Source organism: Mesocricetus auratus, unplaced genomic scaffold, assembly GCF_017639785.1.
Source record: "Mesocricetus auratus isolate SY011 unplaced genomic scaffold, BCM_Maur_2.0 Super-Scaffold_100676, whole genome shotgun sequence".
Taxonomy (NCBI): Eukaryota; Metazoa; Chordata; class Mammalia; order Rodentia; family Cricetidae; genus Mesocricetus; species Mesocricetus auratus.
The window spans coordinates 109,227,030-109,239,219 of record NW_024429266.1 but is presented as its reverse complement, the minus strand read 5'-3'; the positions used below and the strand labels follow the sequence as shown (position 1 = coordinate 109,239,219).

General features: G+C 45.5%; 1 protein-coding gene across 5 annotated transcripts in view; it reads right to left on the bottom strand.

Moving 5' to 3' along the window:
- The window catches only part of Dpp6 (dipeptidyl peptidase like 6), an 890,647-nt gene that overhangs the window by 262,654 nt on the left and 615,803 nt on the right, over positions 1 to 12,190 (bottom strand). For all 5 annotated transcript variants that reach the window (XM_013123747.3, XM_013123748.3, XM_005084206.4 and 2 more), the window contains exon 4: positions 9,430 to 9,524. In XM_013123747.3, the coding sequence (XP_012979201.1) occupies positions 9,430 to 9,524 (95 nt within the window). The remainder of the gene's footprint in view (positions 1 to 9,429; positions 9,525 to 12,190) is intronic.

Genomic DNA, 12,190 nt, shown 5'->3' with positions numbered 1-12,190 from the left:
AGTACTTAGGGTCAACTGTGGTCTGAAAACAGTAAATGGAAGGTTCTAGAAGGGATTCATTTAAAGTGTGATGTCATGATGCTTGTTCAGGTGCCGTCTGCCTTGAGTGTGAACTTTGTCTCTGCCCAGAAAACCCATACAGCACACACATCACCAACTCATTCATCATTCAGCGGGAGCCTCAGACTGACTGCCACGATACTGCAGTGCTGTGGTCAAATTATTCTTATCTCACACAATGATAATCCAGAAGCACGAAAGAAGCAAGGCTGGCAATCTGAGCATGCCAAGGAGAGGCCTTAACAAGCTTCTGCTAGGAGAAAAGTTCCTAACTCCATGTGGAAAGAGAAACAAGCCTCACACTACAATAGGAATGAATTCCCTTCCCATGAAATTGTGAAAAAGGAAAGAAATGTGCATTAGCTAGCTTTTAACATTCTCCAATATCCGGGAGATGTGATCACTGAGGGTGGAAAGGGCACTGGCCATAGGATTTGGTGAAGCATGGGCACAGGCATTAACAGAATCTTGGAGGGTATCCTTTGGGGCCAAGGCACTCCACTGTAGTGTGGAATTAATCAAAGCTCTCTCAACTCCAAGATACCAGCCATCAGCTGTACAACTTAGCTTCTTATTTTCTGATCCATTTTTCTGAAGACACTATATCCTCCAGACACAAGGCTTGGAGGAATTGACCTATAACTGATCTGAAAGCCTCTTTCCTGAGGACCAGCTCTCGTAGCATTGGAAAGCACTATTCAAGCTGCCAAGGGAGAAAAACGACCAACGCTCCTACCCAGTTGTAAAGCCCATGAACCACAACAGTGGCCAGAGAGACAAGATTTCCCCAGTGATGCAACAGTGGCCCTCATATCTAGGGGGTAAGTAAACAACCATCTAATAGGACTTAAGGGCAGCTCAACAGGAGAGAGTTCATGCCTGGTTCTATGAACCTAACCATCTATCTGTGGCTGGAGAGGTCACAGACCCTAGAGGAGAGCCTGATACTGCCATTTTCTTAAACAAATATAATTCTAACTATGTTCTAAATGTTTATCCTTGTACCCAAAGGTAGGTGTAGCTTTTACCCTTCATCAAAGAAACTTGTTTTTGCAGCAGACAGAGGCTATTACAGAGATCCATAACTGGTCGAAATGCAGAGAAAAAGTGCCCAGCACCAGTCTGTACATCTGTAATGTGACTCCTACAATTAAGGCTCAGAGAAAAGTGCAGAAGCCGGGGTAGAAAGGTTGTAAGAGCCAGCGGCCAAGGCACCTTCCACGTGAGAGTGTCTTGTACACATTATAGGGAGTATGCACATGCGTAGGATCGACAATATGGTCACCCAAGCAAGACCTGCACAATGACAAACCAGCCAACACGCCAGCATGGATGGGGAACATTAAAATTTCACGAGGCCCTATGCCTAGATGAAAAATTACAGGCAACTATGGCTACTATTAACTCACCTGATTCCAGCTGATCAGTCCTAAACACATGTATATATGAGCAACGCCAGAGGAGGGCACTAGTTAGGAAGGACACAGGAGGAGTTGGAGGGGGGAGGGAGGGGTAGAAATGATGTAAATACAGTACTCACGTATGAATTCTCAACAAATTTAAGTGGTTGTCATGACTAGTCCTACGTTAACTTGACACAAGCTAGAATTATCAGAAGAGCGGGACCCTCAATTGAGAATGTGCCACCATAAGATCCAGCTGTGAGGCATTTTCTTAATTAGGAATCGATGGGGAAGCATCCAGCCCATGGTGGGTGGTGCTATTTCTGGGCTGGTGGTCCTGCACTCTATAAAACATCAGGCTGAACAAGAGCAAGAGGAGCAAGCCAGTAAGTAGCGTCCTTCCATGGCCTCTGCCTTAGCTCCTGCCTCAGGATTCTGCCCTTCTCTAGTTCCTGTCCTGACTTCCTTCAATGATAAACAGTGCTGTGAAAATATAAGCTGATTAAACCCTTTCCTTCCCGAGTTTCTTTAGTCATGGTGTTTCACCACAGCAACAGTAACTCCTACTAAGACAGTAATAAAATAAAAAAGAATCATCGATTATTTTGGCTTGTAGGTCTCCTAAGAATTTCAGCTATGTGAGGCCATGATTGTGCAGTGTTTAGGGTCTCTCTGGTCACACTGTAAGTGCTTAGAGCATGAAGAACTACCAGCCCCTCACCCCATAGACCTTTCAGCATCACTTGTCTTGAGGTGACCCATTGTGATGGTTGGCTTGAATTGTCAATCTTGACAGAATCTAGACTTACCAAAGGAGAGAGTCTCAGTGAAGGATTTTCTACATTAGGCTGACCTGTAGACATGTCTGTAAGATTATCTCAACTGATTTTGGAAGATCTACCCCGAAATTGGACCGGCAGGATAGGAGTCAGGTATTGGGGTACTATAGGGCCAATCGACCCCAATCCCATCCAAGGGGCTGAGACACGAGCTCCTGCAAGGTTTTGTTTTCTGTGAGAAAATTATCCATGGCCATCAGATCTTCCTAATTTTCACAAGATGCCAGAAATCTGGGTTTCAAGTTGAAATAAACCAGTCCCTAGCCAAGCAAGACAGTTGAGGGACTGTACAAGTTGCCAGGTCCATGCAACAGCAAAGACAAGGCTATTTTCCCTCCAAGAGTTTATTCTCAGGCTAAGCAAAACCCAGACTCAGAGGGGAGATTACTGTAGGCTGTGCTGGGCTACCAGTGTTACCACGGGCCTGTGAAGTGTGGGCTCAGGCCCAGTGAGCTGTGTGTGGCAGGAGTTGAAGATGAGCATGGCCAACCTGTCTCCCTCTATCAAAACTCAGGGACAGGAAAGGGTAAGAGACAGAGGGCATGGACTTAGTTCTCCTCCCAAACTTGTCACCTCACAAGGCACAGTGGACAGCAGTATTTGAAGTGCTGGGTAGAAATTAATTAAAGAGAAACAAGTGGCAGTTACTAGTTAGTGACTCTCTGGAGGAAGGGAACTGGAAGAGAGGGGACCTCACATTGTGGTCCCCAGGAATCTTGCAGTTCTTCTGAAGGCTGTGGCTGCTCTACTTCGGAATAGGTTTCTGAGCAGTTGTCCAATTACATCCTTCTTGTGAAGAGTCAGAATTAATTAATTTGAAGAGACCAAGATAAAAATTTAAATACTATGTCTAATAGTGATATAAAATCAGAAGGAGATGTAAGTTAGAGAAACAAAATGCTATTTTACTTAAATGTTAATTTGGTGACTAAAATAAGTAATTAGCTTAAGGGAGTTAGTGGGAGGCAAGGTAGGGTGGGGACAATGGGGAGAAACATGGCACAGATACCTCCTTGACTGCTGGCTCTCCCTTCCAAGAACGCCCAGGCATCCATACAGTCCTTCATATTCATCTTAAGAGGGCAGCAATGTCTCATCTCTTTGGAACATGAGGTTCAAATTTTATGAATCAGATTAAAATTATTGAATAAACACTGTGAGACAGCAGCTGTGTAAGTTGCATCAGTAAACGATAGAATTCTGCCAGTCGGCAAGATGAATGGACTGCATGGTTACTATCTGTTTCCTGGCCTTTTGGAAGCAACAACGGTGTCTTCCATTACTCACGGATGTGTAAGCATTCTGGTTGTGTTCTTCCGTGTATCTTATAGAGCACCATGAATCGTTTTCATATTACCCCTGTGCCTCTGGAGCTTCTGTTTCAAGGGCTACATCCTAATTCACCATTTCTGTCTAGTCATCTCATCTTCAGAGTTCCAGGTACCTCTGTGAATGTAAGCCATTGTACCTTTCAGATTGTTTGCTAGTGAAAAAGTCCCCAGAGTGACTCAAAACATACCCATTTTCTTTTTTACTGCTTTTAAAATGTCTTCCCAGGCTTCTTCCTAAGTGTCTGGCACAATTTAAATGACACACAAGCGTTGCTTTTGCCACTGGTATCATCAATAAAAGGGACACAGAATGAGCATGTGTATTGCAGAAGTCTGATAACAGAGGCTATGGTCCCACAGACCTGGACACAATCCCTGAGACCTTGCTGCCCTCCAATCTGCTGCCAGAAGCTGACAGGGAACATGTGCTGTGACCCTGTGACCATAAGAGCCAACTTCCCTGTGTCTCCATTACTTGGGAGTCAGAGACAACCTGACAGCTTCAAGTGTGAGAACTCTCATCCCTGTCAGGACCCTCTGGAAGTGGGAGCCACATGTTATCTATTGGAATGGGAGGCTCTCCTCCAGGACTCTCTCCTCAGAACTCCACAGTACTGTATATACTGTTAATTCTTTAATAAAGGGTCCCCTGGAGGTCAATGCCTTTCAGTGCCCCCCTCTTGAATCTGGAACCCCTCATTTCCATTCCTAAAATCTAAAAACACAACAGTGCAGTGTCCTGAAGCAGCCCTGCAGAATCACCGCATGGTGATTCAGGGTGAAGCCAGGGTTCTGGTCATGGACAAGCTCAGATCCCTTACCTGGGAGGAGTTAGAATACAACACAAGCCAGCAACAATCCAGCAGGAGAGAACTAAGTATCAAGCACAGGCCACAGGCCTCTGCATCGCAGAAGTCTTGTTCTGCTCTGTTCTGTTCCGGAAGAACTTTAGAGCTAGTGCTAAGTGTCCTATTATAGGACAAAACCTATTTAGTTAATTACGTCAGCAAAATGTCTTAAGGCCACCTTAAGCACACTTCTATGAGAAAAGAAGGGGGAGTCAGGGAAGAGGGTAGGGCAGGAGAGGAAACCCCTGCTGCTCAGCAGAGGAGAGACTCAGGAGGCTTTCCAGTAGCACACCACGGTCACCAGACCTGTGCCACAGCACCAGCAGGGGCAGATGCTTTTCTCATGCCTGTCACTCTTCAGGACGAAAGGTGTGTAATATACCACAGACCCTCTTGGTCACCAGAGTATCTTAGGACAATGAAAATAGGATAACACTGAAGTTATTTTTAAAGTAAGCGTGAAATAGAATGCTCCAGAATTCCCTTGATATCAAATGTAACTCATGTTAAAGTTACTTTGGGTTTGGTTTTTAAATTTAGTTTCTGTGGTGCAGAAAGATAGGGAAAAGGTTCAGTCTGGTGATGAAAAACAGCTTGACTAAGTTACAAGTTGCAACCAAAGGTGTGCTGGAAAGAAGAGGCTGTGATTATTCAAGGGGAAGTCCTTGCCCTGTGATGGGACAACAGGAGGGGCTGAGGGCACGGACCTACCCACCAAAGGCTCTAACTTGTAAAAATACAAATCCATTTGAAAGGAAGAAGCCTAAATTGAGAATGCTGTTGCGGTGTGTCTTAGCTTGGGTTTCTATTGACCACATGGTACTTGTTATGCAGGCAGAAAGCATGTGACATTGAAGGCATAAAGAGACCTTGTACCATGGTTCCAGAGGGCTACTGGCTCGCAATGTGCGACAAGGTTGGAGCAGCCGCAAGGAGGCTTATGCATGCAGCTATGAGGAGGAAGCCTGAGATGCAATGGAGATCTCTGGTGCTGGAGAAGCTAGCACAATCAGTTGTCTGCTGAGAAAAGCTGTGGGCATCATGAAGGAAACCCTAGAGCCTTGCTAGAGCAACAGAGGTGTGTGGGAGGAGCTATCCACGTCCAATAGAAGAACCCAGAGAGTGTCATCAGAAGCCCCAGGTGCCTGTAAGGGAGCTGCAAGATTTGGCTTTTCCCTTGCTTGGCTTTGGTTTCACAGGGCCTACTGTGAGATCCCCCACTACAGGGCCTACTGTGAGATCCCCCATCACAGCGCCTACTGTGAGATCCCCAACCACAGGGCCCACTGTGAGATCCCCCACCACAGCGCCTACTGTGAGATCCCCAACCACAGGGAATACTGTGAGATTCCCCCCCACCACAGGGCATACTGTGAGATTCCCCCCAACCATAGGGCCTACTGTGAGATCCCACACCACAGGGCCCACTGTGAGATCCCCCACCACAGCGCCTACTGTGAGATCCCCAACCACAGGGCCCACTGTGAGATCCCCCACCACAGTGCCTACTGTGAGATTTCCCCAACCACAGGGAATACCTGTGAGATTCCCCCCCACCACAGGGCATACTGTGAGATTCCCCCCAACCATAGGGCCTACTGTGAGATCCCACACCACAGGGCCCACTGTGAGATCCCCAACCACAGGGCCCACTGTGAGATTCCCCCACCACAGCGCCTACTGTGAGATTCCCCCACCACAGCGCCTACTGTGAGATCCCCAACCACAGGGCCCACTGTGAGATCCCCCACCACAGCGCCTACTGTGAGATCCCCAACCACAGGGCCCACGTGAGATCCCCCACCACAGGGAATACTGTGAGATCCCCCCCACCACAGGGCATACTGTGAGATTACCCCCAACCATAGGGCCTACTGTGAGATCCCACACCACAGGGCCCACTGTTGCCAGGCCTTCCCTTCATGACTGACTGTGCCCTCCTCAAATCTTCCACCCAATAAACTTCCCCTCCCTTAAGTTGCTTCTGTCCAGGGTTTTGGTCACAGCAATGAGAAGAGTAACAGAAGAGCAGAACGTGCCCACACTCCAAGCTTCCTGTCCCCTTGGTTTCACGCTGTCTCCCCTTAGGAAGACACAGGACATGCAGGTTCCTTATTGTTGGGTCTCACAACACCCCCCCCCATGTTCCAGGCTGGCAGGAGAAATTATTTTTAAGTTAGAAATGGAGAAACAGGAGCCCAGAAGCGGGAAGCAGCTAAGCAACTGAGAAGGAATTAACCCCAGATTCTGCATCCGAGTTACAGTGCAGGCCGCTAAGCGATGTTTATTCTGTGTTCTCTTTAAAAATTCTGTTTCTGGAAGCATTTAAATGTGGCTTTGAGTGAAAAATAATTCACTGATCAGATTGCACATATCCAGTGCCCAATAAATGTTTGTAATTGAGTGCATTTGTGAGATTTCAGGGCAGTAAAGACTGTGGTAAACGGAATAAGCCAGTTAATGTGTGAAGTGAACATTTTTCGGTACCTATAGCAGATTCTGAAATTATCTCACTATTTGGCTAAGACAACCTCAATTAAACATTGCCTGTTAAAAACTACTGATTTTTTTTTAATTTTTTAATTTTTTTTATTTTTGAGAGTCTTTATTCAGTCTTTGTGTTCAATAATGCTTAAGGTTAAATAGTTCCACAAACACTAAACAATAATAAATTATTAATAATTTGTTAGCAATAAATTATTAATGAGCTAATGCACATTTTAACGTTTATGTACATATTTATGAGAGGCAAATTGATAGCTCCATGTTTTACTGATACAATACCAATGGGTTCAATGAATTCATAGAAAGAGGAATGGTAGTTCTTGGTTAAATGCAGATATTGAGAGATGTGAGCAGGTTTTTTTCAGGAGTCTGTGCAGTAACTTTCTTATGGCATTAATAAATGACACACCCAGGACATGGACATGCTCCCTTTGAATACAGACATAGTTGCAACAGTTGGAGAAAAAGACTTTGACAAGAGAACCCAGTACCCTTTGGTCATACAACGTATCACTCCCTATCTTACATTCTCCCATGTAGATTATGGATTATAGATTGATTGGGGCATATCTATTTTTATTCCAGTAATTTCTGCTTGCTCATTTGGAAGCATTTATGTTTTGTTCTGTTATCTTTTGTTGTTTGGTTACTATTCTGTCTTTCTCATCTTGGGGCCAAAAAATGCTGGCAACACATAAAGTCCTACCCTGGTCCTCCACCTTCCTGATGCTGTGACCCTTTAATACAGTTCCTCATGCTGTGCTGACCCCTGACCGTAAAATTACTTTGTTTGTCATAACTAAAAACTACCGATTTTAAAGACTTATTTATTTTTATTTTATGTGTATGGGCATTTGCTGGCATGTGTGTCTGTGTACCATGTGTGAGCCTTTTGCCTGAGGAAGCCAAAAAAGGGTATTGGAACCACTGGGACTGGAGTTATAGCCAGCTTTGAACCACCATGGGGTGCTGGGAACTTGTGTCCTCCGACAAACAGCCAGAGCTCTTAGCCATTGGGCCATCTCTCTAGCACCTAAGAGGCTGTGCTCTCTGTCTCCTGCAGGCAAAACTGTACATATACTTTCCACTTGGACTAAACCGTACTCTGAGCTGGAAGTCTCCCACACAGCAGCAGGCAGAGTGCTTTCTCTCCCTGAGGAACTTTTAAAAACATTTCTGTAACTTTAGTGTTTGAAGTAGCTGAGTCAGATGAATTCGTAATAATTCTATATAAAGTGATCTTCCAGTGAAATAGGGTAGGCACATTCTTCACTCCTAGTTCTCTGTGGAGAATATAATTTGATCGAACCCCAAGACGATTCTGGGAGTGGCGCCCTCATGCGGTGGGGCCAGGTTATATAAAAAGCCGATGCATCTACGTTAAAGACATAGCATCCTTAGAGCAGAAAGGAATGCAATATAAAAATGCAACAGGCAGCTGAATGTCCCTGGGAGCTGAGAGCAGGGACAGCTCTCTGGGTCCAGGATGGGGGGGTTAGTGAAGAAACCATACTTTCTTTCCCTAGGCATAGCTCCTGGACCTGGCCATGATGGCTTGTGGACTTCCTGAGGCTCATCTGCCAGTGGCCCTGTCTGAGGCCGACTGGCCTTTCCTATAGCTCTCCTTGTCCACATTCCGTCGGCTTGCGGTTCTTCCTCAGGACTGCGTCTCACCCCAGCTGGTTAGTCACCACTCTGACCTGGACACTTCCATTTTCCAGTTCTCACGATTAACATGTTCACATTTGCTTCCTCCTTTTACCATCCCCAAAGGAGTCGGGCAAGAAAATGACCAGCCCTCGGGTCCACAGAGGAACTTCCCCTAACAGCAAAGCGGATTGTGAGCAAAGAAAGGGAGCCGATTCCCTTTAATGATCTCTGGTAGTGAATCAGTCAGCTTTACTAACATCTTCACACACAAATCCAAAGCAGGGCTTCTTGGCTGAAAAAGCAAACCCTTCAGATAAGCTTGGCACTTATTTTAAATCATAAAAAACCTGCACCATATCCAGCACTCTCTATCATGACATAGACATGGTACCTAAGTCAATATTCCCACAGAGGTTTTCTTTTTCTTAAGTGAGATTGAGAAAGTTCTCCTGAAGTATTACTCTGGGGGTTTTATTGTGATTGTTCTGTAAACGTGTGAAAGCCTTCAGACTTTATCTTTCAATTATACTTGATATGCAACACTTGCTCCCAACACCTGTGGAAGAATTTTCAGGACCCTCCCCCAGAGAAAGCAGGCTTTCAACTTATTAAATTCGTGTGCTTCCAATTTCCCATTATCTTTACTTGCTCAGCCAGAGGAGGTATTACAAGTTAATGCTTCTCCTCGGCTCGACTGAAAAGTTGAAACCTAAAGTCATTTTCTGCTTTATTGACTTGCAGGAGGGGGACAAATGACTCTGAAATTATCCTACTCATTAGAGAGAGTACTTACAATTTTTTTGCCTTCTATTAACACCGTGGAATTATTTGTTTCAACATTCCGCAGTATGACGCTCCCTTTCCGTTCTCTGTAGATGAATTCTTTATCTACAAGAGGGAAAAATAGAAAGGAAACATGAGCTACCCAGAAGCCCACTTCAGTGTTTGATGGACGTGTGTGAAATGAGTTGTGCAGTTCATCGCAGAGAGGGGGCCTTACACACAATGCCCACTTCCAGCTCCAGAAGTGTGCCCTCTGGGGATGCTCGGCTCCCAGCCATCCCTGCTCCACAGGCAGCAAAGCACGTGTGTGTGGTTTGAGTCTACGTAGGACTTTCTTGAGCAAGGCATTCAGAGTGGATAGGCCATGCAGATGGAATTTGCTACTACAGAGGAGTAGGGCAGCAGTAGCAAAAGCACTGATGGTCTTCTAGGATCTGAAATCACCTGAGGCCACACCCTGAAAACCAGCTTCACTCTTGTCTGGTGTGGCTCCAAAAGGTTCCCCAGCTTCCTGTCATGGACATCTTTTGAATCTATCATCAGCTGTGTGACTCTGATCTTTTCAAAATTCCAATTATTCTCTGAGAAAATGGATAATTAGGAGCTAAGGAGATGCTTAGGGAGTAAAATGCTTGCTTTGAAAGTATGAGGTCCTGAGTTTGCTCTCCAGCACCTGCTTAAAAGTGTTGGCAATGATGGTGTGTGTTATCTATTGCCAGAACTTGGGTGGCAAAAACAGGTGGATCCCTGGGGCTCAGTGGGCTCCAGACTAATGAGAGACCCTATCTCAAATGACAGGGTGGACAACATCCTCAGATTTCTGCTTTCCAGACCTATGTACGTATGTGCCTACAAGCACTTGAGTGTACACACACACACACACACACACACACACACACACACACCACCCCCATAATAAGAAATCACATGCTAGATAGTGTACACGTGAATGCAAATCTACGCCTGCAGGGACCGCAGGTACAGTTTCTAGGGGTGGAGCTGTGGGTGGGTAGGCAGGGCACAGCCTGGAGAGCCGGAAAAGAGAAGGTGGCAGGACCGAGTTGGTTGGATGGCAAGGGCATTTACCTCAAAGAACTGGCTGAAAGGCACCGTGCAGACCTGACCAATCGAAAGGGAAGTCAATAGAAGTCAAATATGTACAGATAACGGGAGAAAGACAGTTTCTCCATAGCCTGCTTGGTTCCAATGCAATGCACTGCATTATGTAAATCAGGCTTGAGAGTTTAGTGCTGAGGGTACAGACTGACACGTGGGTGGCACTGTTTTTCTTTGTTGTCCTGACAATACTTCCTGATACATGTCACACGATTTGTATTTTTCCCCTTTGGAGCAAACAGACCATGATATTTTTACCCACTGGCATCATCACAATTATAAGACAAATTGTAAAGTTTCCACTTAGGAAAGCATCAGAGGCTGCTGCTTATCAGTTTTATATGAAGCCTGCAAAAGGGATCACCACTTAATTTGACACAAACCCATCTCTCTTCATTTTCTAGCTTTCACGATGAATTTTAAAAGTGATTACTTTTATATATATATTGTGTGTGTGTGTGCCACCAGAGGTCTGAAGAGGCTGTCAGATCCCCTGGAGATGGAGTTCCAGGTGGTTATAAGCTTATCTAACTTGGGAATTGGGAACTGAACTCGGGTCTTCTGCAAGGGCAGCAAGCACTCCTAACCACTGAGCCATCTGTCCAGTTCCAGCAGTGGATGAATCGGTGACAGTTAAATCTGCCTTCACCTTGGAAGATAACAGTGCTCCGTGACACAGGTGAGGGTCCCCAACAGTGACTTCTAACCTTGTTCACAGCACAGACTCTGTTCTAAGAACCTCTGCCTCTGTAGGAAAGCCATCTCCACGCCTGCTCAATAAGCCTGTCTGATAAGTTAAGACATCAACAACAACAAAACTGCCGAAAGAAACAAATAAGCAAAAGACCCAGGAGAGGAGGAGGAGTGGGGGGCACAAGAGGGGAATTGGAGAGGACATGATCAAAACTCATTGCATGCATTATGAAAAGTCACAATGAGATCCATTAGTGTAATAATGCAGGTTAGCAAAAACAAGATGAGAATGGTTGTCTCCTGTATGTCTTCTGAAACATTTTTGGTTTTTCCTCTCAAAAATAAGCCTTTAGTTTGCATGGAAAGCACTTGTTTGAGTTATGAGGCAAGGGTTGAATTTAATCTCTTTACACCTGTAGCTGTCCCAGGAAATTATGCGGTCATTACTCTCTCTGATCCCAAAGCTTCGTCAGCAACCTTTGCATTCCTGGGGTCTGATGTGGTTGCGTGCGTGTGTGTGTGTGTGTGTGTGTGTGTGTGTGTGTGTGTGTGTGTGGTTGCGTGTGTGTGTGTGTGCGTGCACTAGTGAGCTGCCTCATCATGTTGGAACTTGAAAAAGAAATATTTCTTAAAAATCTGTGCATACTTGTGTGTGTGTGTGTGTGTTTGAGTGTGTGTGATGCATATGTACATGAGTATATTCCTGTATGTGAGTCCAGGCACGCATGAAACACAGAGAAGGTATGGAGGCTGGAGTCGTGCCCTCACCTTCTAACTTGGTTGAAACAGGGTCCGTCATCCCCTGCAGTGCACACCATATGAGCTGGCCTGTACCCACAGACTATCTATTCCACCCCAGCACCTGCGTCTGTCCCTTTGTCAACTCCACCTTCTGGTGGTTTCTGTAGATTTCCAACAAGTCTTGGGAGAAGTGAATCAGGCCTGAATCTCTCCCTGCTTTC